The sequence below is a fragment of the Dama dama genome, chromosome 20 (genome assembly GCF_033118175.1).
Source record: "Dama dama isolate Ldn47 chromosome 20, ASM3311817v1, whole genome shotgun sequence".
Taxonomy (NCBI): Eukaryota; Metazoa; Chordata; class Mammalia; order Artiodactyla; family Cervidae; genus Dama; species Dama dama.
Window position 1 is genome coordinate 79,598,204 of NC_083700.1, and position 27,457 is coordinate 79,625,660.

General features: G+C 37.0%; 1 protein-coding gene across 2 annotated transcripts in view; it reads right to left on the reverse strand.

Moving 5' to 3' along the window:
• Nucleotides 1-26,766, reverse strand: part of ALG6 (ALG6 alpha-1,3-glucosyltransferase) — a 51,320-nt gene extending 24,554 nt beyond the window's left edge. For both annotated transcript variants that reach the window (XM_061121697.1, XM_061121696.1), the window contains exons 1-6: nucleotides 26,653-26,766; nucleotides 23,765-24,041; nucleotides 11,299-11,383; nucleotides 4,156-4,245; nucleotides 2,917-3,005; nucleotides 256-338 (exon numbers count right to left, since the gene is read on the reverse strand). In XM_061121697.1, coding sequence (XP_060977680.1) covers nucleotides 256-338; nucleotides 2,917-3,005; nucleotides 4,156-4,245; nucleotides 11,299-11,383; nucleotides 23,765-23,846 — 429 coding nt within the window. In that variant the 5' untranslated portion in view covers nucleotides 23,847-24,041; nucleotides 26,653-26,766. The remainder of the gene's footprint in view (nucleotides 1-255; nucleotides 339-2,916; nucleotides 3,006-4,155; nucleotides 4,246-11,298; nucleotides 11,384-23,764; nucleotides 24,042-26,652) is intronic.
• Nucleotides 26,767-27,457: the final 691 nt, after the last annotated feature.

Genomic DNA, 27,457 nt, shown 5'->3' on the forward strand with positions numbered 1-27,457 from the left:
TTAAGCAATAAATTTAGCATGCTGTGTAACTCAGAAGTATATAACTTCTAAAATTCAGTGCCTCTTATTACTGCAGTTGAGCATTAAAATAATTACTCTAAGATAAGTTAATGTTTCTAAATGAAAATTAATTGACAGAAGATATACTGTTCCCTATTATCTATTCCCAAAAGCATAGCTTCCTTAAGCTCTACATTAATAGCTAAGCTAATAAAACATTTCAGAGATGAAATGTCAGGTTACTTCAAAACTTACCTTTTTCTTAGTTGAGATTTCTTTTAAACAACAACAGTACAGAACCACTGCAGGTATGTATATCAACAAATCAGCAATTAACACTGAAAAAACAAACAAATGATTTTAAGCGAGAGTCCATCAGGATTCACTATAACCTATTAATCGCCTCCCTCCAAACTTGAATGGGAATTCTATTAACACAAGGTTGGTACCCACTCTGGAGAAGGCAATGGCACCCCACTCCAGTCCTCTTGCCTGGAAAATTCCATGGACAGAGGAGCCTGGTGGGCTGCAGTCCATGGGGTTGCTTAAGAGTCAGACACAACTGAGCAACTTCACTTTCACTTTTCAATTTCATGCATTGGAGAAGGAAATGGCAACCCACTCCAGTGTTCTTGCCTAGAGAATTCCAGGGACGGGGGAGCCTGGTGGGCTGCCTTGTATGGGGTCGCATAGAGTCGGACACGACTGAAGTGACTTAGCAGCAGCAGCTACCCACTCTGGACGAGTCCTTTCCACATGGAGCCCTTTCCATTTCCTTCACCTGTGCCTAATTTCAACTGATATAGGACTAGGAAGTGTCTTAATTTCCTCTAATAAATTCACACATTAAATTAATTAAATGTATCTAATCCTCTCTTTGCCCTGACCTGGATTTAAAAATTAAGAATACTCAAAGCAAGGGAAGTAAACTTTTATTTTCCCCTCAATATCTATATGCTCCAAATTTCCTGATGTGAGCAATACCTCAAATGTGGAGATGCATAGGAGAATCTTTTTAAATGTGAATATTTATAAAAATTCATAAATTTTTGCTAATTAATGCATACAAAGAGCTTGAGAGGCTGAGAAGAAGAAGAAACTGAAAAAAAAGTGGGGAAAAAATAAAGCAATTCATAATTCTGAATGTTCAGTCCTTTCAGAACAAAGAAAAACTAATGTATTAAGTTCTTCAACAGTACAACATAGCTATCCAAAGAGCCTATTTTTTTCTTGTACCAGAAAACATATATTTAAGTTCAAGAATAAGGTAAACAATAGTAAACTTTCAGTGTTAGACGCATGCAATCTATTTTCATCCCAAGATTCTACATTTAAGATGACACTGAAAAGGTGGAATATATTCAAAGGATCACAACCAGAGGCCTCAAAACCATAATTACATTCAAGAAACTGGTCATCTAATAAGAGCTGAAGTATCTAAGAATGTTTAACCTGGAGAGGAGATAACTTCACATGTCTGTAAGGGGTTAGGTATAAAAAGAGTCAGACTTGTTCTGTGTGACCCAAGGAAACAGAACTTCATATGACTAGTGAAGGTTCAATATAAGAAGGAAATTTCTAATAATTGGAGCTCTTTGAAAATAGAGCAGACTGTGTCTAAAAGTCGTGAGTTTCCTCCAGATACAGGTACTGGCTCAGAAGCTAAACATCATGCAGTGAGTATATAGTTCAGACAGGATTAAAGCATTGTTGGGGGGGGTGGGGGGGTGGGAAGGGAGTGGTGTGGGAGAGGGAGAGGCAATGCAGGTTCTCTCTTGGACCTGAGACTCTATCATGGGGTGAATGCTAAAGAGAACAAATCTGACTAGATTTAGAGTAATTAAGGAAAAAACCCATAAAAGCCTAAGTCTTGTAAAGGTTTTTTAAAAAATGTAGTCTTATTACTTTCAAATCTCAGCATACAATAAATGCTCAATAAACATTTGTTATAAAGATTAATATAGCAACACTACACAGCAACACAATGTATGATATACAACTGTTGTTGCTGAATTACAGTCACGTCCAACTCTTTTACAACCCCATGCACTGTAGTCCACCAGGCTCCTCTGTCCATGGGATTTCCCAGGCAAGAATACTGAAGTGGGTTGCCACTTCCTTCTCCAAGGGATCTTCCCAACCCAATGACTGAACCTGAATTTCCTGCATTGGCAGGTGGGCTGTTTACCCCTGAGCCGGTAGGGAAGCCCATACAACTGTACTTTACTTTAAAAGTGGAAGGGGGGTACTTCCCTGGTGGTCCAGTGGCTAAGACTCTGAGCTCCCAATGCAGGGGGCCTGGGTTCAATTCCTGGTCAGGGAACTAGCTCCCATATGCCACAACTAAGGCCCAGCACAACCAAACAAATATTTTAAAAAAAAATAAAAAATAAAAGTGAAAGGGATTTATCAAAGCAAAGACCTAAACAATTACAACTTTAATTCAGAGCTAGCCAACTTCAGGTGAGCTATTAATATTACCCTCACTTTACTGGGTCTCAGTTTCTCAGCTTAAGAATAACAACAGTATTTTACCTCATTTGGATGTCCATATTATTAAGTACAATAATAACAAATGTAAAGCACCCAGAATTATTCATTTCTACTTTTTTGTTTTAGTTTACATACACATTTGCTCAAACAGTATACATATATATGCATATGTATAGCTGACTGATTGATTTTCGCTCAGTTGTGTCCGACTCTTTGCGACCCTGTGGACTGTAGCCTACCAGGCTCCTCTGTTCATGGGATTCTCCAGGCAAGAATACTGGAGTGGGTTGCCATTTCCTTCTCCAGGGGATCTTATGTATAGTTACACAACTGTAAACATCAGTAAGGACAATAATAGAACCTATCATCAGTTCAAAAAAATGTTTAATCCAATTTTACATTCAATATCTATTGCTCTTTTACCTGTTGCACGCATGAAGAGCTTATGTGCCTGACTCTCATATCCACGTGATGTATGGAGAGCAATCCAGTCTGGATTTATAAACTTTGCCCTGCAAATCAAAGCATATATACATGCACTTTATTCCCCATCGCTTTTAGCAATAAGGACACCTGAGGACATATGAATCTATGTTGAAAAGTGGCCATTGCTTTTATAAAGCAATAGAGTTAAGGCTTAACTCTTTGTATTTAACCATGTGAAACTGACTAAAGCTAAAAATCTGAATCCACCCTGCTCACCTTCCAACAAACTCATGTAACATTTTAACTAAAAGTCCTACCTTCATGATACTTTCAGTGTGAAAACAATCTAATGTGTCACCTTTTGTTTACTAAACACGTACTTGGTAAACAGCAATATACTAGGACTGAGGATCACAGCTTTATAATTTATCATCTTTTCAGTTATCATAATAGGCTATAATAAATAGCTGTTAATCATAAATCACTGCATAAAATTGAACATAATTATTAAAGATAAATTTTCAATCATATTACATTATCCAAAACACTGAAAAGTACAACTAGTTATCATGAAGTTTGGAGACATATTTTTTGTCCAGGAAGCTAATTTTTTAAAAATATGAAACAGTAAAATAAATAAGTTAAGAAGATACTGTGAGGAAGTTCCTGGAATTTCTACTGACACACTGCAGTTCTGAAATGGAATACCACTACAGAGCAAAACTGGGTCTCTACTATACAGAAGTGCCTTATCGTCTATAAACCATTCCATGTCTGTAAAAGAAGGAATTCCAATCCGATCTTAAATCATAAGTGAAACACTACTACTTCTAGTACTAGAAACTTCTAGTTTCTAACTTGACTGGTTAATCACAATACCATTTAGACCTTTATTTTTCATTTACTTTGGACCATTCCAGGAAAAAAGCTTTCCCATGCATAACTAACCGTATTAGATATATTTCTCAGTAAACCATGCATAATTGGTAACTTTTCTACTTCAAAACAAAGCTAGACTTTTTGCATCTTTTTCTAGCCTTTCCACCAAAAAGATTACGCAAATATTAAAACTCTGATAGTTAACTTTCCTACAAACCAATTATAAAGGCATGGTGCTCTACAAACCATAATACAATAATAGCTACAAACGATCTCTCCTCTAATCAACAAACTGTTCCTCACTACATCTGCTAAGGGCATAAATATGTAGAGTTATGTAAAGGAAGAAAAACTTACACATATGCACATAAAAAACTATGATAAGCTGTAAGAGGTGGATAGTCCAATCCCCAATACTGTAAATTGTTATCACTGCTGTTAAAATACCTGGGGAAGAAAGGGAAAAAAAAGCACCACTCCATCAATCAATATTCAAGAAATAGACTTGTATTTAATATATCATGTCATTTAACTTAACATGAAAAAACATATAAGGTAAAAAAAAAAAATCATCTAAATTTTTTCTTTTCCTCTTTTCAAAAAATTTTTGTGAACTCACAATTAAAGTTGTTAATGAGTAGTGTGACTAAATTATTATCTAAACCAAAGTACTCTTAAGAGTGAAAGAGGAAGCTATTAATAATTAAGCCATAACACTACAGGTAAACCAAGATTGTCACAGGCAAATTGGAACTTGTTGTCATTCTACTATTAGTAAACTTAAACAATGACTAATACTTATACAAAAGAAAATATGCAACAAAAAAGAGAATTTGCTTCTGACAGTCTAAAAATAACAGAAATAATGTGAAATCACAATTTTAAAAAGTAAAAAATTAATGTTAAAACCATGTAAAGATTTGGTTTGCAAAGAAAGAAATACTGCATGAAACAGGTAGACTTATTAATACCACTTTGAACACAATTCAACCAACATTTAATGAGAGCCTATTACATGCAAAATTCTGTGAATTAAGGAAAAACACTATATGTAAAATTCATAAATTAACAGGCTCTTCCAGTTGGTTAGAACAGGAAGAAACTACATATAAATACTGTGACTCAAGAAATGAAAATTTACATAGACTACATAGACTATAATAAATTTACATAGGCTCCTTAACTATAATCTTTATAACTAGACAGCTTCTTCTATCCAATTAATTATCTCAATCATTAGAAGAATTTATAATAATGGACACCAAACTATATACAACATAAATAACACTATCCCTAAGCCTGTTTCAGTCAGTTCAGTTGCTCAGGCATGTCCAACTCTTTGCGACCCCATGGACTGCAGCATGCCAGGCCTCCCTGTCCATCGACAACTCCCAGAGTTTATGCAAACTCGTGTCCATTGAGTCAGTGATGCCTTCCAACCATCTCATCCTCTGTTGTCCCCTTCTCCTCCCACCTTCAATCTTTCCCAGCATCAAGGTCTTTTCCAATGAGTCAGTTATTCGCCTCAGGTGGCCAAAGTATTGTTTGGAGTTTCAGCCTCAACATCAGTCCTTCCAATGAATATTCAGGGCTGATTTCCTTTAGGATGGACTGGCTGGATCTCCTTGCAGTCCGAGGGACTCTCAAGAGTCTTTTCCAACACCACAGTTCAAAAGCATCATTTCTTTGGCGCTCAGCTTTCCTCACAGTCCAACTCTCACATCCATACATGACTACTGAAAAAACCATAGCTTTGACTAGCCAGACCTTTGTTGGCAAAGTAATATCTCTGCTTTTTAATATGCTGTCTAGTTTGGTCATAACTGTTAAGCGTCTTTTAATTTCATGGCTGCAGTCACTCTGCAGTGATTTTGGAGCACCCCAAAATAAAGTCTGTCACTGTTTCCACTGTTTCCCCATCTATTGGTCATGAAGTGATGGGACCGGATGCCATGATCTTAGTTTTCTGAATGTTCAGCTTTAAGCCAACTTTTTCACTCTCCTCTTTCACTTTCATCAAGAGCCTCTTCAGTTCTTCTTTACTTTCTGCCATAAGGGTGGTGTCATCTGCATATCTGAGGTTATTGAGATTTCTCACAGCAATCTTGATTCCAGCTTGTGCTTCATCCAGCCCAGCATTTCTCATGATGTACTCTGCATATAAGTTAAATAAGCAGGGTGACAATACACAGCCTTGACATACTCCTTTCCCTATTTGGAACCAGTCTGTCGTTACATGTCCAGTTCTAACTGTTGCTTCCTGACCTGCATACAGATTTCTCAGGAGGCAGGTCAGGTGGTCTGGTATTCCCATCTCTTTAAGAATTTTCCATAGTTTGTTGTGGTCCACACAATCAAAGGCTTTGGCATAGTCAATAAAGCAGAAGTAGATGTTTTTCTGGAACTCTCTTGCTTTTTCAATGATCCAATAGGTGTTGGCAATTTGATCTCTGTAGGGCCACCCAAGACGGACGGGTCATGGTGGAGAGTCCTGACAAAACGTGGTCCGCTGGAGAAGGGAATAGCAAATCACTTCAGTAGTCTTGCCTTGAGAACCCCATGAACAGTATGAAAAAGCAAAAAAAAAAAAAAAAAAAAGCCTGTTTCAAATGGGTCACAATTTTTTGACATCACAGTCCCTTACTCTGAGACTGAAGAAAAAATTTTTAAGTTGGCATTTATCATGATCCAGTTAATTAACCTACTACAGTTGACCCTGAACAACATATGGATTAGGGGCACTGACTCTCCATGCAGTTGAAAATCCAAGTATAATTTACAGTCAGCTACCTCTCTCCGAGATTTCTCTGGATCTAGGTTCCACAACCTTGGATTCAACCAACCATGGATTCTGTAGTACAGTATTTCTATCGAAAGAAATCCATGTATAAACGGATCTGCACAGTTCAAACCCATGTTGTTCAAGGATCAACTGGATTCATCTTCAAAAAGTCTACTTTTCTTAGTGTCTGATACACAATATGTGGGTTTGTATGTAGAGAGTGAGGATTAATAAAATGATCAAGGCATGCTAGGCAGCCATGGGCACAGCACAGCATGGTACCATCTGGAGACAATTATCTACCCCAGTAGCAACATCCATGTGAACAATCCTGGGTCCTGTTTCTATCTGGCTGGAACTCAAAATCAACATACAATGAACCCAAGAAACTCCATGTAAGTTGGAGTCCCTTTCAACAGCTTGAAACTGGGAAGCCAGGCCAGGCCAATAGTGGAGACCAGAGGACCTACTTCTCTAAACAGGGTCACCTGAACACAGGTACCAAACTGTGTTATTTTCAAATTCACGTAATGACAGGGTGCATTAGCACAAGGTTTTATTGTATTTACCCCACAGAGTTGTTGAAGGACTAAATTAAACATGTAAAACTGTTAGACAACCGCCTGACACAAAGTGAGTGTCCAATAGTAGTTCTAATTGGTCATTAGCTACAAAACCACTGGGATGGATACAGTAGTGGAAAAGCATCAAATAATTCAAAAATCACATTTTGAACAATACAATTTGATTTGTTTTTCAGCTTCTTCTAAGGCAAAAGCTATTTTTCATTTACTTTAACATTGAGATCCACTGGAGATAACAAAGGAGGCATGGATGGTAAGCATGCAAAGATACACTAACAGTAAAACCACTGGTTGGACTGGGAAGAAGGAATAATAGAGCTAACAACTGTGCTACTTATCTTTATGGAAATGCATAAGGAAGAAGAGAGAAATTCATGGAAGAAGATAGCTTAAAAGTGTTTCAAGTAAAGCTTCAAAATCTACCTGTAGAAACAAAGCAAATAGTTAATTCTCCTGCTTTATGTGTCTTAGATCCACCTGAAAAGTTGGATAAATACCATTGGAATGTCCTTTCCCACTGAATTCCCATGTAATCTCAGTAGATGTTTTATCAGAAAAAAAACTCTAGCTGCCACAACAAACTACAAAATTAGTCCAAGTGTGTTATCATTAACTTCAAAATGTAATTTTTTCTAATACATCATGGATATTTTTGCTTTGTACAAAAATATATTCTATTTTAAAACAGTTCCAAACTTAAAGAAGTTTCAAGAACAGTTCAAAGAATGTCTATATATCAAATGTTTAAACACCTTAAGAAAAATTCAAAGATAAGAACAGAAAGAAATTTATTTTATACATATACACACACCAAAACAAATGATTAAAATGAAGAATACTATTATACATTGCCAAATACTATGGCAGACAGACTTTAAAGTCATCCCTATGAACCCATCTCCTGGTATTCCTGCCATGTGTGTGTACAATCAATTCTCTCCCCTTGAGTGTGGATAAGACATGTGACTTGCTTGTAAACAACGAAGTACAAAAAAAGTGATAGGACAATCATTCTTATGCTTATGTTTTACATATATGTAAGATTCCATCTTGCTGGCTAAGCTACAGAGTACTCCCTTTCACTGACTTGGAAGAAGAAAACTGTCACATTTCAGTAAGTGGGCATAATGGAGAAGCCACACAGCAAGAAACTGCAGGGAGACTCCAGAAGATAAAGGCAGCTTCCAACAAGAAACCAAAGCCCTTAGTTTTATAACTGCAAAGAAATTAATTCTGCCAATAACTTGCGGGAACTTGGAAATGGTTCTTTCCCCAGCTGCGCCTCAGATAAGACTGCAGTCTCAGATGACAACTGGATTGCAGCCTCCGGAGACTCTGATCATAATACTGAAATAAGCTGTGCCTGGACTTCCATAATAAATGTGTGTTTTGGATTTCCCTGGAGGTACAGTGGTTAAGAATCCTCCTGCCAATGGAGGGGACACAGGTTCGATCCCTGGTCCAGGAAGATTCCACATGCTGTGGGGCAACTGAGCCTGTGAACCGCAACTGCTGAAGCCTGCGCACCTAGAGCCCACGTTCCTCAACAAGAGAAATCACAGCAATGAGAAGCTTAGCACCACAACTAGACAGTAGCTCCCACTTGCCACAACTAGAGAAAGCCCAGGCACAGCAATGAGGAACCCAGGGCAGCCAAAAATAAAAAATAAATGTTTGTTTAAGTAATTACTATTTTTGTGGTCATTTGTTACACAGCAGAGAAAGTTAATGTAATTTTTTATCTTAAAATCACACAATTCATTACAAAAAAGATCTGCAGTTCATCAGTAACATGGGAGAAATATACAAATATGCAAATTTTAGAAAAATTTGATGATCAGTAAATACACCAGGGGCTTCCCAGGTAACACAGTGGCAAAGAATCTGCCTGTCAATGCAGAGACACAAGAGACATGGGTTTGATCCCTGGGTTGGGAAGATCCCCTGGAGCAAGAAATGGCAACCCACTCCAGTATTCTTGCCTGGAAAATTCCATGAACAGATGAGCCTGGTAGGCTATAGTTCCTGGGGTCACAAAGAGTCAGACACGAAGGAAACTCAACATCACAAGTACTCAAGGAAATGGAAATTTTAGAAGTCTGGTGTTGTTATTGGTAAGGGTAAGAGATATTCTGGTATTGGTATCCATTATAACTGGCTACTTTAGAGATTCCACTTCTAGGAATCTACCTAGAAAAAACATGTACACATGCATATAGGAGAAATGTACTTTAGTTAATCATTCCCCTACCAAAATATATTTAGGCTTCTCATAGTTATAACAATGCTGAAATAAACAGTGATTCCCACAATTCCTCACTTGTATAAAACTGTGATGTTGTTTTAAAAAGCAACATACTCAGGGTAGGTGGACCCTTCTCCTACCCCAGGTGATAAACCATGCCTGCACTGAGCCAGGCATTTCTATTAATGATTGCTTTAAGAGTGAAAAAGATTTTGCTCCACAACAAAAAGAGACGTAAAAAATAAGATATTCCTATTATTCCTGCCTGGTTGTACAAAGTCACAGTGCTGGTAGCCTTGGCAGCCATGTGATCTTGGGGTTTATAAAAATTATAAAAATTGTCATTTAAAGAAAAAAGTTGTTTTCCTCTATAACTTTTAACTATGTATAATGAAATGGAATAAATCAAGTTTTAAAATTTAGAATTATAAAACTGACATTTTAAAACTTTACCTGATAGATTCTGATTTCATATTTCAGACAACTATATCACTTGAAAGTTTTGACTATAACTTTCTAGATGAAGACAGAAAGACTTCACACTTGGAAAAGTGAAATTAAAAAAATAAGAAACCATTCTTCAGTCACATTACTAGGTAACAAAAATGGCAAACTAATAAAATTTGACAAAATTAGACAATTCAAAATATTAGAAATGTTATTTCCAATACAGATTTATATCCACTGTTGAAAATAGTGAACCTGTCCCAAGTATATATTTTCTGTTTTGTAAACTGTGCCATTGAGACATATCTTTTTCAATGATAGTCATTAGGAATGATTTAACAATAAAATTCAAACTACAAAAAAAAAGAAATCACACCATTTAAGCATTAAAACTTGGTGCTTTCACTACCATGGCCTCTGATTCAATCCCTGGCCAGGGAACTAAGATCCTACAAGCTGTGCAGTGAGGTCAAAAATAACCAAAAAACAAATATGCACACATCTATCAAAAAAAAAAAAAGAATATCAAATATTTAGCTGATCTCTATTATAAATACTCAAACTTTGGGGTAGATAGAGCCAACCTATTAATAGAGAGTTCAATGTTAAGTTCTTATATATAACTCTCTTTCATAAAGGAGTTAAATAAAAGCAGTGACTAAAGTAATCAAGAGAATGATATAAACAGTCTGTATAACCAGGTTTAATCAAATAATCTGCCAGGCACATAATAAGTAAAAAAGAATACTGTCATCAATCATCAGAACATGTTCAACAAAAATGGCAATGCCCGGATTTTTTGAAGACATAACTACAGCTAACATTTATTGAGAGCTCATTACACTTCAGGCACTGGTGTAAGTGCTTTAAGTGAATCATTTTATTCAATCTTCACAATAACCCAGTGAAATATGTATTCTATTATTTCTATTCTATGAGTGATAAAACTGTGGCAGAGACAGTTAAATAACTTGCCAAACCTCACACTGCCAGTAAAGAATACAGTCTCCGTCTGAACACTAATACACACACATACACAGGCAGTCTGACTCGAACATCTACACTCTTCATCACTAAGCTACTGCTTCTTTACATCTCATACGTTCCTAACAAAGAAACTTTGAGAAACCGCCAAAAGAAATATTCTTAGTCCATAAACTTTCACAGTTTATATCCTGAGGAGCTTTCATGGCACACAGTATCCTATCCTTAAAGTTCTAGTTTAGTATCATATTCCAGCTGGTAGCTGAGTATATGGTAACTTTCAGGAGGATAAAATTCCAAAATGAGCTGACAATATACAGGGTAACATATGTGACTTCAATAAATAGGAAGAGAGGATGCTAAAGATGAAGAAACAGTGTATTTTCCTTTTAGGTAACTTCAAATAATCTACATTAACTGACTGATAAACAATAAAATCAAGTTAAAATTATCCATACCATTGTTTGATGGGTAAATTAAAAGTAATCTCTTGCCAGTGTCTCTGAGCTTCATAATCACCAAACATAGGGGGCTTTCCAGCACCTAAAATAATAAGTGAAAAAAAAAGCAAAATAAATTTATACTTTATTTATCATTGTCTTACAGCGATCACATTCAAAGAATGAGGAAGGGCAGATACTGAGGTGACAATTGGGAAAAGGTTAGGGGAGTGCACGAAGCTGAGTGGGGACCAGTAGATGTTCAATGCAGAGCACTCACCGTGTGAGCGCCACTGCCTTCCTCCGCCCTAAGAAACAGAACAGACCGTCCTGTCCCGCTCTCAGCTATATAAGCTCTTTAAATTAGCATTTTCTGTTTAAAAGAAAGCCAATTTTGTTTATTTTCAACTCCCCTCCCCAGTATTTAGAGTATATAAGTACCTCCCTTAACACAATCAATATAAATTTCCCAAAGTTGCATGTAAATTGGAATTTTGTTAACTCCAGTTCACTGAAAGACTCAGTATTTTTCTTAAATAGCAAAAAATTCTATAAAGCAAAGAATCTTAAAATATATATGTATATATATATACTTTAGTGTACTAGACACTTTATTTCCTCATGAAAATTTTCTAAGCTATAAAGATAGTACAGATGGAAGAAAAGGACACAGAAGTGACTTCAAAGGTCAGAGATGAGGTCTGAATTCTAGCCCTGCTAGCACACTGAGTGACACTGTGACCCTGAGCAAATGACCTTTGCTCTCTCAGCCTCAGCACATTAAAAACAGAATCAATACTATCACACCTAAAGGATTGTTGGAATAAAGAAGATAATGAACATCAAATGCTCTGTGTAGTACCTGGTACACATAAACACTCAATAAATATTAACACTAACTAGGTTTCTTTTATTTATTTATTTATTTTTTGGCCATGCCATGCAGCATGTGGGATCTTAGTTCTCTGACCAGGGATGGAACCCGCACCCTATGCACTAGAAGCACCCAGTCTTGACCACTAGACCACCAGGGGAAATCCTTTACTTAGCTTTTAATTAACTAGTTGATAATACTAATCACAAGATATCCAAGTTTATTTTTACTTTATGAGAAACACTGTAAACTATACTGTCCAATAAGTATCATAAAACAATTGTAATAACATATGTCTATATTTTACAAAGAGCTTTTACAAACTAACTATAAATAACAAGGTCAAGTATTGAACCAAAAACCAAAGACATTGATTAGGTCAGGGTTTGATGTCAAATGAATTATATTAAAAACTGCCAGTTTATAGTTTACTTCTAAATTGCAAATAAGGGATAATGGATCTTTAATAACTAACAATAGACAGGGTCTACCACATGCCAAATACAACAATGAAGTAGGGATTATTATCATCCCCAGTTTATAGCTGGCAAACTGGAAACAAGGGTCACTGAGGTAATGAGCAGCAGAGTCTGGACTGGAACCCAGGCAGACCGGCTCCATAATTCTTTTCCTAGCTCCTACTGTGTATTGCCTCACAACTTGGTTAAGTTGTTGCCTCAACAACTAGGTTGTTAACCTTAAATCATTTTATATGACATAAAGGTAGTTCCACTTAGTAAATAGTAAACAACCACTATTTAGCTAGCAGTTGATTACAAAATTTTGTGAGAAAGCCCGAATAGGTACAGTACAGACAAAGATTCTCAATCAGCAAGGGAAAAAATCACATTTAGTCATATATTCATTAATCCATTGGGAAGGTGTACCACATTGGTGAATGACGTATTATCACTTTTTACTCTAACCCAGATGTTCTCTAGCTTTGAAACACAACATTAAGTAGATTTTTTGCATTTTAATAGCCGTATTATACCACTATTCCCTAAATGCTAGCATCTCCACCAAGGAGATACGCCCTATGTGAGATAATCATGGGGAAAGCAGATTAACATCTCCGAAGAGTATACACAGTGAGTGACTGCCACAAAGAATTGCCCATAGTACAGACATATGGATACACACACAAAAACCTACCCCTGTCTCTCTCTTGGAAAGTACTATGTCTTGTTCATTTTTGCTTTCTCAGAATGTAATTGCACCTAGCAGATTCTCTGTGAATGATGATGTAGCAAGGATGTCAATATTATCAATATGATATAACAAGGATTTTAAGTTAAAAAAGATCTGAATTTTTGAGTCTCTGGTTTTCCACTTACTAAACATGCAACGCTAAGCAGTCTGTGACGGCAGACCAATAATTATGCCAAGGCTACTTTAACACAACGCCCATGTATTGGTTCCTGCCTCAAAACATCTTTCAGTTACAATCTGACACTTTGAAATTCCAAGCCTCCGTTCATGCTGCTTACTCCCTCTCCCTATTCATATAACTCTTGTATCAACTCACATCCAACGTTTAGGAACCATCTCAACTGCCAAATTCGCCACAAAACCTTCCTTTATAAATTAAAAGCATGCTGATCATTAATTATTGACTTCTCAGAAGGGCAAACTATAGACATCATACTTATATAGATATATAATATGGTCACTGACTCAATAGACATGAATCTGAGCAAACTCCAGGACAGAGTAAAGGACAGGGAAGCCTGGTGTGCTGCAGTCCTTGGGGTTGCAGAGTTGGACATGATTTGGTGACTGAACAACAACAATATATTTTAAGCATTACTCATCAAACCTCTATATTATTATTTTATTATTCAAACAAGTGGTGAAATACTTATTTTCCTTACATGAGGCCAGGGATTCTCAGTGTGATTACAGAAAAAGAATTATTAGCAACTTCAGTAGTGAAAACATTTTTAAGTACTTAAGAGCAAAATAAAGTGCCAAGAACTTTAGATGTAACTCATTTGATCCTCAACCTATGATTTTATCAGCATTTTACTGATGAGGAGACTAAAACTCTGAAATTTTAAATAACTTGTGCAGCGTCACACAGTCAGTAAGACACAGTAACACTCAAACTCATGGCCGTTTAATCTCAGTGCCCGAGTCCTTGTCAAAGAATAAATGATTTGAATACATATAAAATCATGACTTGAGTAAGAAATAGAAGACAAGAGACATTACAAAAAAGAAACACCAAAGTCTATCAATTGTTTAGTGAATTGAAAACCTGTTACCACAATATCTCAGAGCAGTATCTCCTTTTGTTTAACAAACGGCATATTAAAAAAGCAGAAATCAAAATAGGTAAGTAAAGCAGGTTTTTAAAAATGAAAAATTGACTTCTCATGATACTTATGTTTTCAGTATCATATATTTTGTCACATGATTATACTATTTTCTAATAGCGACCCAAGTGAGAATTTTAGCCAATGGACACAGAATGTGATTTTTCCAGAGTTCAAAGGAAACATATTTTGAGACATACAGTATATACTTTCAATTAAAACTTGCTCCGTTAACTGAACAGAATGGGAAATTAACCTACAATTTTTTAAAAAGAGGAAAATAATTCCCCAATGAATTAATTGCATCCTTGCATGTGCATTTTACAGATGTACGTATGTACACTGGTGGGTATGTTTCTCTTTTTAAGCATACAGCTACTGTCTATGGGAAGATAGGAATTGATTTTTATTGTTTCTTTTGTTTTTCTTTGTTTTTTGGTCTACTGGGATAATAAAAGTCATAGAGCATCTTAAGTAATTTTCTATACCTGAAAAAATCCAACTATCTAGATTTTCTTAAATTGCTCTAGACTTGTGGTCAATGTGGAGGAATTTATTACCATTCTCTAACAAATAGAAGAATGGATAATGACTCTCTTTAGGGTTGAGAAACAAGTTTCTATCCAGAGTCTGACCTACTTCAATAAATTCAGCTGACACTGGCTATGAAATTAGTACTTAAGTTTTTAAAACTGCTAAAGTGCCCTTAAAGCAACCCAGAAGGACAACCCAACTGCACCTAAGGGAGCTTCATTTGGGAAGGGCAAAAAGGATTCCTTCTACTGTGATTAATTCTACAAATTCATTTACATGAGATTCAGAATTACATAAAGAAAACATATTAATGTACATTTACAAAGCTCCAATTTTGTCTCATTCTTAGGAAAATGAGCTTAAGTGCCATTTAAATGTTCGTTTTATTAATTGCTGAATTGTTCAGAATTATGTTAGAATTTAAAAAACAAGTAGTTTCTTTGATAAAAATATGTACTAATTGCCTTTACATTGAAATTTTAAACATTCTAAGAAGAGAATATGGCTAAAATTTTCCCTAATAATTCCCCTTTTATATGCTCCCAGTAAGTGAGAAGAAACATTACAAATAACAATGGGTAAGCGGAGAGAAACTATACAGTATGTGCATCTCCAAAGAAGAAATAATGGACTAATACTAAGCAAGCTCACCTGAGCTTCCTCACTCCAGTGTTTCCTAATTACGATCTTAAGCAAAACGAAAAGCAAACTAAAATAAGCATGTTAAAAGCAAACTATAATCAAAAAAGTATTTCAATTATAGAGGGAAAAAAATCTCAACAGAAACACAGATGTTGCGCTCTTTAAGTAATCCTCCCAATCTCCTATGATACAGAAGTTTGTCATATGCAAATGGTGTTAACACTCTTTACGACAGAGTTGGGAACTCTGACAGAATAACCATTTTGGCATTTCTATTTTCCTCATCTGAAAAATGATTAAAAAAAAAAATGTAACAACCACCTACAAAAGATGCTACAAATATTTCCATGTACAGTAACAATACTCTTCTTACAGAGTAATCCAAAAGTACTCTTGGCCTGTTGACTTTCTTAGAAGACAGTTGAAGAGGAAGGTTTAACTTTTTTTGAAGTATAGTTGATTTACAATGTTGTATTAGTTTCAGGTGTACAACAAAGAGATTCAGTTAAACATGCATGTATATCTACTTTTTCAGATTCTTTTCCCTTATATATTATTCAAGATATTGAATATAATTTCCTATGCTATAAAGTATGTCCTTATTGATTATCTATTTTATATATAGTAGTATATATATGTTATTCCCAACCTTCTGAGTATCTCTCCCACCCTTTCCCCTTTGGTAACTGTAAATTTGTTTTCTGTGTCTGTGAGTCTGTGAGTTTTTAAATAAGTTCATTTTGATTCCACACATATATGATATCACACGATATTTGTCTTACATATTTCCAAAGACAACTTTTAACTGGGTTTTTCCTTAGCCCTCCATAACCCATTCCAGCTACCAAGTAACTCCCTCCTTCCATTCACTAACAAAGTTCCTAAAAGCTGCTAAGTCTACTTATTAATTCCCACTTAGTCATTTATGGTCTGATAATTAGGAGGCTCACAATGGCCTCCTAGTGATCCTCTGTCTATTTTAAATTTTCATTTTATCTGACATGTCAAGAATTTGACAGTTAGCTAGTCCTTATTTCTTAAAATTCCCTGATTTCCTGGCTTCCAGGATAGTAACTCCTCTAGGCTCTAATCCTACATCGTTTCTTCTCAGTCACCCATAATCACTCCCCCTTCTCCATGGTTAAATCTGTTTTCTCAGTGGTTAAATCTGTTTTCACAATACACACACTCCCAACTCTGTGGCTTCAACCATCATCTGTATCAACCTTTTGTAAACATCAAAATAACCTGTGGTTCTTTAAAAAATACAGATGAAACTAGTTTCCTGCAACATGGAAGACACAGAAGGTCAGAAAAGCACCTCCAGTACAGGAAAAGTACATATTTTTAAATTATTTATTTTATATGTTATACATATAAAATTTTAATGTATGGCTGAATTAGCAGCAAAATAAGAGAATTCTTTAGAGTCCAGAAACAAACAAACAAAAAAAAGGGTAGACCCAGAAGAGTAAGCATTTGTCCTGAGGGTATCCAAAGATCTTTAAGTGGCTGCTACACAAGGTACTGACCAGCTCAATACCATGAGTAAGGAGGCAAAGCTTTGTACTTGAACAGACAGGAATTCAGTGTCAGAAAAATCTCTACTAGGATAAACACAAAACCTCTGACGAGATGGTGAAGATAATATTTATCTCTAGGTTGGCCCTCAGTAGTACATGAAAAAAGAGGTCTCCCCAAAATTCCTAACCATATGCTGACACTCACCCTGTTTGGGACCTGAATTCATGTGAAGTTTATGCCAAAGAAATCTTGAGATGAGAATCTGGTTTGACTTTTGTTAAATGTGCCCAGGTACCTGGCAGGAGGCAACACAAACCCTCTGTGAAAAAATACACAGTAAACTCAGGCCTCAAAGAATTTCCACAAGATATAAGTACTAGGTAATATGAGCTCACAGTTTTAAAAAATCACTAACCTCATGAAGAAACAAAATACTGTGAACAAGATTCATCAGAAAGAAACTATGAAATCAGATGTCAGATACAGAATTTTCTGATAGGTAATATAAGATAAGCATGGTTAGTATATTTAAAGACAAAACAGAACACACTGAGAGTATGCTGAAGAACAAGAGATGATCAGAAAGATCAAGAAGATCCAAATAGGAAACAAGTAGAAGTTGTGGAAATTAAAAACATAATAGCTGAAATCTGAAAACTCAATAGACAAGGAAAAAAACAGATCAAACACAATTAGAAAAGTAATGAACAGGAAGACAGATCCGAGGATTGTAAAGAAAGCAGTATGAAGAAACTATCAGATGCAAAATAAAAGCAATTATAAAGTAGAGGAAAGAATGAAAAGACCCAACATATATCTAATAAGACTTTGCACAAGGAGATTAGAAATGAGAGAGAAGTAGTATTTGAAGAGATAACAAAATTATTCTCTGCTATACCACCTACACTTGGCACAAAGTGAGTGTCCAACGCATATCTGTTGAAGGATTAAAAGAACAAAGATATAACATATTTCTACCAGTGTTCTACAAGAAAGAAAAAGAATGAGAAGGGACAATAGCTGAGCATTTTCTAAAGAAACAGAAGGTACCACTCCCTAGAGACAGAAATCAAAAATCCTAAGAGGATAAATTTTTTAATATTCACATGGAGATATACCACAGTGCAACTGCAGCAAGAGAGAAAAGACATATCATCAACTAAGGAAAGACAATGAAAATGACAGCTGATGTCTGAACATCAGCAACAGAAACTAGAAAACAATAAAAGAAGATTTTTGAAGTATTGATATTAAGAGAAAATAACTGTCAATACAGAATGCAATACCCATAAAAACTTCACAACAAAGAGGAAAATAAAGGCATTTTCAGTCAAAAAAGGAGTTTGCAAAAAAATAAATAAAATAAATAAATTTTTTTAAAAAATGGAGTTTGCCAACAACAGACTCAAAAAAACTCTTCCAAAGATGTACTTCAGGAAGAAAGAAAAGGATCTCAAAGAAAGATGTACTATGTAAGACGGACAAAGAAAATGAAGGTAAACCTAAGTAAATATTAATTATATAAAACAACAGTGACTAACACCTAAAATCATGAGAGAAATAAAATCTTAGGCAATAATACCATTTTAATTTGAGGCAGGAAGTAAAGATTTGTAACTATAGTTAAAACGTTTCTAAGGCCCAAGCCTTGTTCAAGACGGCATTACAGAGTTTGTTAAGCTAAATATGTATACGAAAAATATCGAGTAAGTTCTGAAGGACAAAATAAAGTATAGCCTCCAAGTCAGGAAGAGAGACAAAATGGAATTAGGGAGGGGATTGGTTAGACAGATTTGAATCACAGGGATTCAGAGGTAGAGGGTAAAAAAATAGAAAAAAGATATATCAAGCAAAAAATAAGCTAAAGAAAACTAGTAAAGCAGTATTAATTTTAGAGAAAACAGACTTTAAGACAAAAGCATTACTGTAAATAAACAAGGACATGAAACTGATGTAAAATTCAACTCACAAGGAAAAAAATTCTAAATCACCTAATTATACGGATTCAGAATATTCAAAAGGAAATTGACAAAACTACAAAAAGAAACTGCCACTCTCTCAATAACTCGTAGATCAATTTGGCAAGAATCAGTAAGAATATAAAAAAAACTGCATCAAAACAATTGATATTGAGTAAATGGGTATATGCAGATTATTGAACTGGAGAATATATACATATTAAGCACACACAGAACATTTCAAAAAATTGATCACATACTAGCCCAAGTTTCAACACATTTCAAAGAATTAGTTCCATACATAAAGACTTTCTGTTATTTTCTACTATACAATTAAATTTAAAATATCAAAGAGATCATTGTTAAAGCCTAAATATTTAAAAAATTTTAAATATACTTTCAAATTATTCATGAGTCAAAGCAAAATCACAACAGAAAGTAATAGAAAATATTACCTGTAGGGTGGTACTTGAAAGAAAATGTATAGCCTAAATGACTTAATTAGAAAGAAATGACTGAAACTTAATAAGCTAAAGCATCTGCTGAACAGCTAATATAAGAATAAAGCCAAGGATACTACAGAGAGGATAAGGAAAGCTCAAATTAATTTTTTGAAAACACTAATAAAATCAATCAATGTCTAGTAAGGCTGATTTTTAAAAATGAATCAACATAAACCATATCTGAAATGAAAAAGGAACCATAACTAGTTATACAGCAAAGATATAAAAGGTAAGAAAATATAGTCATTTATGTCAATACATTTTATTTTTTATTTTAATTTTTATTAGAGTATAGTTGATTTACCATGTTGTGTTACTTTTTGTTGTATAGGAGAGTGAGTCAGTTATACATATATATATCCATATATATGTACATATATATAAATATCCACTCTTTATTTTAGATTCTTTTTCCATATAGGTTATTACAGAGTATTGAATAGAGTTACCTAAGCTATACAGTAGGTCCTCAATAGTTCTCTCTTTTATGTACAGTAGAGTGTATATGTCAACCCCAGTCTCCCAATTTATCCCTCCCTAACAACACATTTTGGTGCTTCCCTGATAGCTCAGTTGGTAAAGAATCCACCTGCAATGCAGGAGACCCCAGTTCGATTCCTAGGTCGGGAAGATCCCCTGGAGAAGGAACAGGCTGCCCACTCCAGTATTCTTGGGCTTCCCTTGTGGCTCAGCTGGTAAAGAATCACCTGCTATGCGGGAGACCTGAGTTCAATCTCTGGATTGGAAGATTGCCACATTTTCATTCCCCTGGAACAAGCATTTAGATAAGCAAGTTTAAAAAAGATGCCATCTACAATGGGGAGGGGAAAAAATATATAAGATATCTAGCAATACACCTAAGAAAAGATGAGTAAAACTTTCATGTAGAAAACTATAAAATTTTGTTGAAAAACATTAAAGATTTAAATAAATGGAGAAATACACCATCTTAATGAATTAGAAGCCTTACTATGTTAATGATTGCCAATTCACCCAAATTAATCAATGGTATAGTATATAACTCCCAATTAAAATCCAGGAATTTAACAATCTGATTTTTAAAAAAGACATATATGGGGAATTCCCTGATGGTCCAGTGATTAAGACTTGGCACTTTTACTGCTGTGGCTCAGATTCAATACCTGGTATTAGGGAACTAAGACCCCACAGAGCAGAGTCAAAGCACTGACTCTGGAATAAAATATATTTGAGTTCCAGTTGTCATTTATCAGTTGTCTCATTTTCCATTTCTAAATTAGAAATAATACCTATCTTCAGTGGTTGTGATATTAAGGAAAGTACTCGATGTCTAGCATTTGGTAAATACTTATAAAATAGTAACTCCTACCTCTATTATTATGATTGTCTCATTTGTCTCTTTATCCAGCTTTCTTCCTACAATCATTTTTCATAACAATAATAAAATAGTAAAAAATAAGTTATTTTTCTAAAACACAGCTAACTACATAGCCAAATCTCCAGCCTCCTTATCCTTTCTTTCCTTCTTTTTATGCTGCTGCTGCTGCTACTAAGTCACTTCAGTTGTCTCCAACTCTGTGTGACCCCATAGACGGCAGCCCATCAGGCTCCCCCATCCCTGGGATTCTCCAGGCAAGAACACTGGAGTGGGTTGCCATTTCCTTCTCCGATGTATGAAAGTGAAAAGTGAAAGTGAAGTTGCTCAATCATGTCCGACTCCTAGCGACCCGATGGACTGCACCCTACCAAGCTCCTCCGCCCATGGGATTTTCCAGGCAAGAGTACTGGAGTAGGGTGCCATTGCCTTCTCCGTCTTTTTATGCTATCTAATACCAAATACTTACAACTATGCTCTTATGCCACCTACCATACCTCTGCACATGTTCTACTGTCTAGAATACGTTCCCCATTTTATTTGCGTAGCAAATTCCAACTTATGTTTCAAACCTTGAATTCATACGCCATCCTATGAAAAGTTTTCTGCAATGCATCCTGATCATTTTCTATGTTAACACTGAAACTCACACATATTTCAACATTTAATTATCACATTGTGTTGTGACTCAAAATTCTCTAAGCCGGGCTTCAACACTGTGAACCATGAAATTCCAGATGTTCAAGCTGGTTTTAGAAAAGGCAGAGGAACCAGAGACCAAATTGCCAACATCCGCTGGATCATCGAAAAAGCAAGAGAGTTCCAGAAAAACATCTACTTCTGCTTTATTGACTATGCCAAAGCCTTTGACTGTGTGGATCACAATAAACTGGAAAATTCTTAAAGAGATGGAAATACCAGACCACCTGACTTGCCTCTTGAGAAACCTGTATGCAGGTCAGGAAGCAACAGTTAGAACTGGACATGGAACAACAGACTGGTTCCAAATAGGAAAAGGAGTACATCAAGGCTGTATATTGTCACCCTGCTTATTTAACTTATATGCAGAGTACGTCATGAGAAATGATGGGCCGGATGAAGCGCAAGCTAGAATCAAGATTGCTGGGAGAAATATCAATAACCTCAGATATGCAGAGGACACCACCCTTATGGCAGAAAGCGAAGAACTAAAGAGCCTCTTGATGAAAATGAAAGAGGAGAGAAAAAAAGTTTGCTTAAAGCTGAACATTCAGAAAACTAAGATCATGGCATCCGGTCCCATCACTTCATGACCAATAGATGGGGAAACAGTGGAAACAGTGACAGACTTTATTTTGGGGGCTCCAAAATCACTGCAGATGGTGACTGCAGCCATGAAATTAAAAGACACTTGCTCCTTGGAAGGAAAGTTTTGACCAACCTAGACAGCATATTAAAAAGCAGAGACATTTCTTTGCCAACAAAGGTCTGGCTAGTCAAGGCTACAGTTTTTTCAGTAGTCATGTATGGATGTGAGAGTTGGACTATAAATAAAGCTGAATGCCAAAGAATTGATGCTTTTGAACTGTGGTGTTGGCGAAGACTCTTGAGAGTCCCTTGGATTACAAGGAGATCATACCAGTCCATCCTAAAGGAAATCAGTCCTGAATATTCATTGGAAGGACTGATGCTGAAGCTGAAACTCCAATACTTTGGCCACCTGATGCAAAGAACTGACTCATCTGAAAAGACCCTGATGTTGCAAAAGACTGAAGGCAGGAGGAGAAGGGGACGAAAGAGGATGAGATGGTGTGGATGGCATCACCAACTCAATGGACATGAGTTTGAGTAAACTCTGGGAGTTGGTGATGAACAGGGAGGCCTGGTATGCTGCAGTCCACTATGGTGTTGCAAAGAGTCAGATACGACTGAGCAACTGAACTGAACTGAACTGACTGTGACTACTTATCTACTAAAATGGAGACCCCTTTAAGTATTAGATATTTACCTTAAATTTCTAGCCCTTAGCATAGTGCCTGGAATAGGAGAGGTATCAAATAAATATTCACAAGGTTAAATTTAATCCCACCCCCAAGCTCCAGGACCAGACTCCATCAATCCCACCCCCACTCCATTTCTCTCACATCATTCCCAATCTTATTCTCCACTGCTCTCTTCCTTTCAAGGTAGTAATATCCTTCTCTACCCTGAGCTTTCCAGGTGGCATTAGTGGTAAAGAACCTGCCTGCCAATGCAGGAGACACAACAGATTTGGGTTTGATCCCTAGGTCGGGAAGATCCCCTGGAGGAGGACATGGCAACCTATTCCAGTATCTTTGTCTGAAGAATCCTATGGACAGAGAAGCCTGGCAGGCTACAGTCTATAGCATTGCAAAGAGGCGGACACAAGTGAAGCAACTTAGCATGCATACACAAGCCTTCTCTACCCTAAACAAACAAAATCCTTCTTTGATTCCTCTCCCCCTTTGAAGTACTAGCTCATTTCTCTCTTCAACAGCTAAGAGATAACTGTTTCTCAATTTGTCATCTTCCCAGTTAGAATACATCTTTCTTTTCTCATATTACAAAGCCTGTGCTTCTATTTAGCTCTTATACAAATTCTGTTTATTAGCATTAGACGTTTAAGAGCCTTTTCTTGACTACGCTAATATAATCTGAAATTCTTCTCTGTCTTGGTCAGAAAACTATAAACTATTAACAAAAACAAAAAAACCTCAAAAAACAGACAAAAAGAAAGATTCAAAAAAATTTCACCTATTAAATGAAAAATGTGTTACCTGAGTAAGAATGAAGAGAAACTGTCCACCGTACTGTTAGTCCCAGTAAGACTGCAGCTGTCATCAAGTACCATTTCTCCATATTTTTTCTTCGAATTCAGGAAGAGGAAAAAAATACAGGAATACTAACACAGGAATACTTTTAACATGCAGTGAATCACTTCTTTTCTTGATCAGAGAAATATTATCAATTATTTGGAATTAGGAGTTTGAGAGGATTTTAATTGATGCTTCGTTTCCAGTTAAATATTGATTTTTATCTCTAGGAAGAAGTAGCCTGCAGGGGAAAAAAAAAAAAAGATACCAAGATTTAGCTGAGCATAGTGCCCAAACAACAAACATTAAACCAAAGAGAAAGATGGAGAAACAGGGGAAGGGGACAGTCAAGGAAAATGGATAATTTCAAGTTCCTTATTCCCTAGTTCTCCAGTCAGGAAACAACCTCAAAAGGTTAGCTCCTCAGGACTTCCTTGGTGGTCCAGTGGTTAAGAGTCCATGCTCCCAATGCAGGGAATTCAAGTTTGATCTCTGGTCCTTGGGGAACTAAGATTCCATGTGCTATATGGTGAGGCCACAAATAAAATAAAGGAAATTTAGAAAAACTAGGACTTGCTAGATTGGAAAATAAAACAGTTTCATACTCAAAAGATTAATCAATTAATTCAGGGAATTCCCTCAAGGTCTAGTGGTGAGGGTTCCATGGTTTCATTGCCAAGGGTACAAGTTCAAACCCTGGTCAGTGAACTAAGAACCCACAAGCTATGCAGTGCTAAATTTTAGGGGAAAATTGGCACATTTTACCTATAGGTCAAAAAAAGTATTTTTCTTACTTAAAAATAGCAAGGAACAACTCTAGAATTAATAAGTCTAGCATCTCAATAAGTTAGAATGACTAGAAGCATTTAATAAGGCTATGTGAATGTATTATTCAAATTCTATTTATACAAATTCCCTTTTTCTTTCCTCCCTCTTACTGCATCCACCTTTGATCATTTCATTGATCACAAGACATTCTACCACAGATGCAAGGGAGGAGGAAAAATTAAAATTAAATCAGTTTCTCACGTTGATTCCAGGTTTCACACAGTTTATGGGCCATTATAAACTTTTCAAATCCTTTTCAAGTCTAACTCAAAAAGCCCCTTTTAACGTGTTGCACTATATATTCCAGAATTGCAACACAACACTCTATTTTCTGCTGAGATATCAAGTTTAAAATTGATTTTACAAATGCTAAGTCCTGGATTTAAAAATCCATAACTTAACCGATATTCCATTGTGGAAACTTCAATCAGTAATACAACCAAGTTAAATGAATTATCCACAGTTCCAGATGATCATATTTAAATAACAAAAATAAGACAATCAATGACCCTTAATAATCATAACGATCTTTAAAAAAAGAATAATAATGCTTAACTAATAATACGCTGATCAAGTTTTTGTTTGATTTCTGGCCTCACCACAGGGCTTAAGGGATCTCAGTTCCCCAACCAGGAACTGAACCCGGGCAATCCGAAATCCTAACCATTAGGCCACCAGGAACCTCCCTGATCAAGTTTGTTAAGCGCACAATGGTGGAACTGCTGACAGATGAAAGGATCATATCCAAAAAGATTTAGACAAGATCTATGATGGGCCAAATCTAACTCCAGAAATCATTACAGGGATAATAAATTCAAAGTTTTGCACTTAAACGTCAAAAAAAAAAAACAAAAAACACCACAAAAAACAAAAAACTGCTTTAGTAGTGAAAGGGAGGCAACAGATAACAGATCAGCTCTGGATGGACCCAGATGACCCTGATGACCAGTGTTAGATTAAATGTTAGGAAAATTTTTCTAACAACTAGAGCTATCCAAAAATTAAATGAGCTTCTTCTTAAGAAAGGAGTTACTCTTTAAAAGGCTCAAACAAGGGCTTCCCTGGTGGTCTAGTGGCTAAGACTCTGAACTCCAGATGCAAGTGATCCAGGTTTGATCCCTGGTCAGGGAACTAGATCCCACATGTTGTGTCCTGATTTAAGTGGTTGTTAAAAGATGTGTTTACTTAATGGAAAATCAATTAGTTACAATTTATGATTTGTGGACAGTATTTTCTTGTACATGTTATAATAAAAGTTACAAAGGAAATAACATTTATTTGTCAACTAGAAAATAAGCTCCAAGCAAGCAGGGATCCTCCTGTCTTAGCTGCTGCCCAGTTCCCTGCTCATAGAACAAGACTGGCACAGAGCAGGTAACTCAAAGTATTTGCTGAATGGGGACCTTCGGGTGAAGAAGGGAAGTACCTAATTGTACTGAGTCCTTTGTGGTTAAAGATATTATCATACGAGATTGCTAACCGATCTGTTCTCCTTGAACAGTAAAAAGGGTTGTTTTTGTTTTTTGTTTTATTTTACTATTTTTCCTTTCTGTACAACAAAGTAGAGTGGCTTCCTAACCCATTCTCGCGGGCAGCAAAGAATTCTTCCGTCCCACTTTACCCAGAGGGTGCGTCTCGGCAGAAAAAATGTCTGTCGTCCACGTCCCAGGGCCAAACTTGTTCCTTTCAGTCCGAAAAGGGCCCTCCCCCAGGTGAGCAGCAAAGCCAGGGAGTGTGCTATCCCAGGCGAGCACAACTCGCCAAAGGGCCCCTCCTTGGTGTGTCTGCCCCTTTCTCCGGCGAGCCGGACCCTCAGGACCGCAGGAACAAGGGTGCCAAGCTTTCCAGTCCAGGGCACCCCCATGATCACCGCATCCCCCACCCGACCCCCAATCTAGCCTGCGGGAGGGACTGAGGAGGCTCCCCTCCCCTCGAGCGGAGCGGAGCCGGGAGCCAGACAGCCAAGCCCCAGGCCCTTCCCCTCCCTCCGAGCGCCCCAGAATTCCAGGGACCGGGCCTCTTACCCCGCCGCTCTCCGAACGTAGGGATTCGCGCCGCAGCAGGTTCCAGGAAGGCGCCTGCGCGCTCGCCCCCGCGGCGGAGAGCCCGGCCGGCCTTCCCTCCGCGTCCGCGTACTCGCGCACCGTCCGCGTGCCCGGAGCGGGAGCGAGCCCGTCGAGCGTGTGGGGAGGGGCGGGGAAAAGGCGCGGAGTGGAGAAGGCGGGCTTCGGAGGCAGAGCACGAGCCGCTGGAATCCGAGAGGCCTGGTGTCCGGGTGAGGCTTGGGGCAGGTGGAAAGCCCCTTGCTCTTCTTTCCTGGGATCGTGGCCAAGGCCTGAGCGGCTGCTTAGTCCACGGATTCCTGTTAGGGGAGCGTCCTGGCGCGCTTCACACAGTGGACAGCCCATGGCTAGTCCTCACCAACGAGCTGGAGATCTTCCTCTGGACCTATGCCCTTGAGGAGCCAGAAAGCCAATGGGCTTTACTTTCTTCAGGCTGCATGCCTTCAGAGAAGTAGGTATTAAGCTGGGAAGCCACTTCATGGAGTTAATAGTACTGAACTCCAGGCATCTTCAAGAAACTGGGGGGGTGCTAAAGAACAGCTCTGCCCTCCAGTAGCCATCACACCTTCCCCATCAAGCAGCTTGGACCGCCGTATTCCCAAACCTGCAAATAATAACCACATTCCCTTACTTTGGTCGGGGAATGCCCTCATATACCCCTTCTGAATCCTGCCATTCTATAAAGCCAATCCCGCTATAATCCGTGAAAGTAACCACACACCATGAACATGAAAGTGTTAGTTGCTCAGTCGGGTCCGACTCTGCA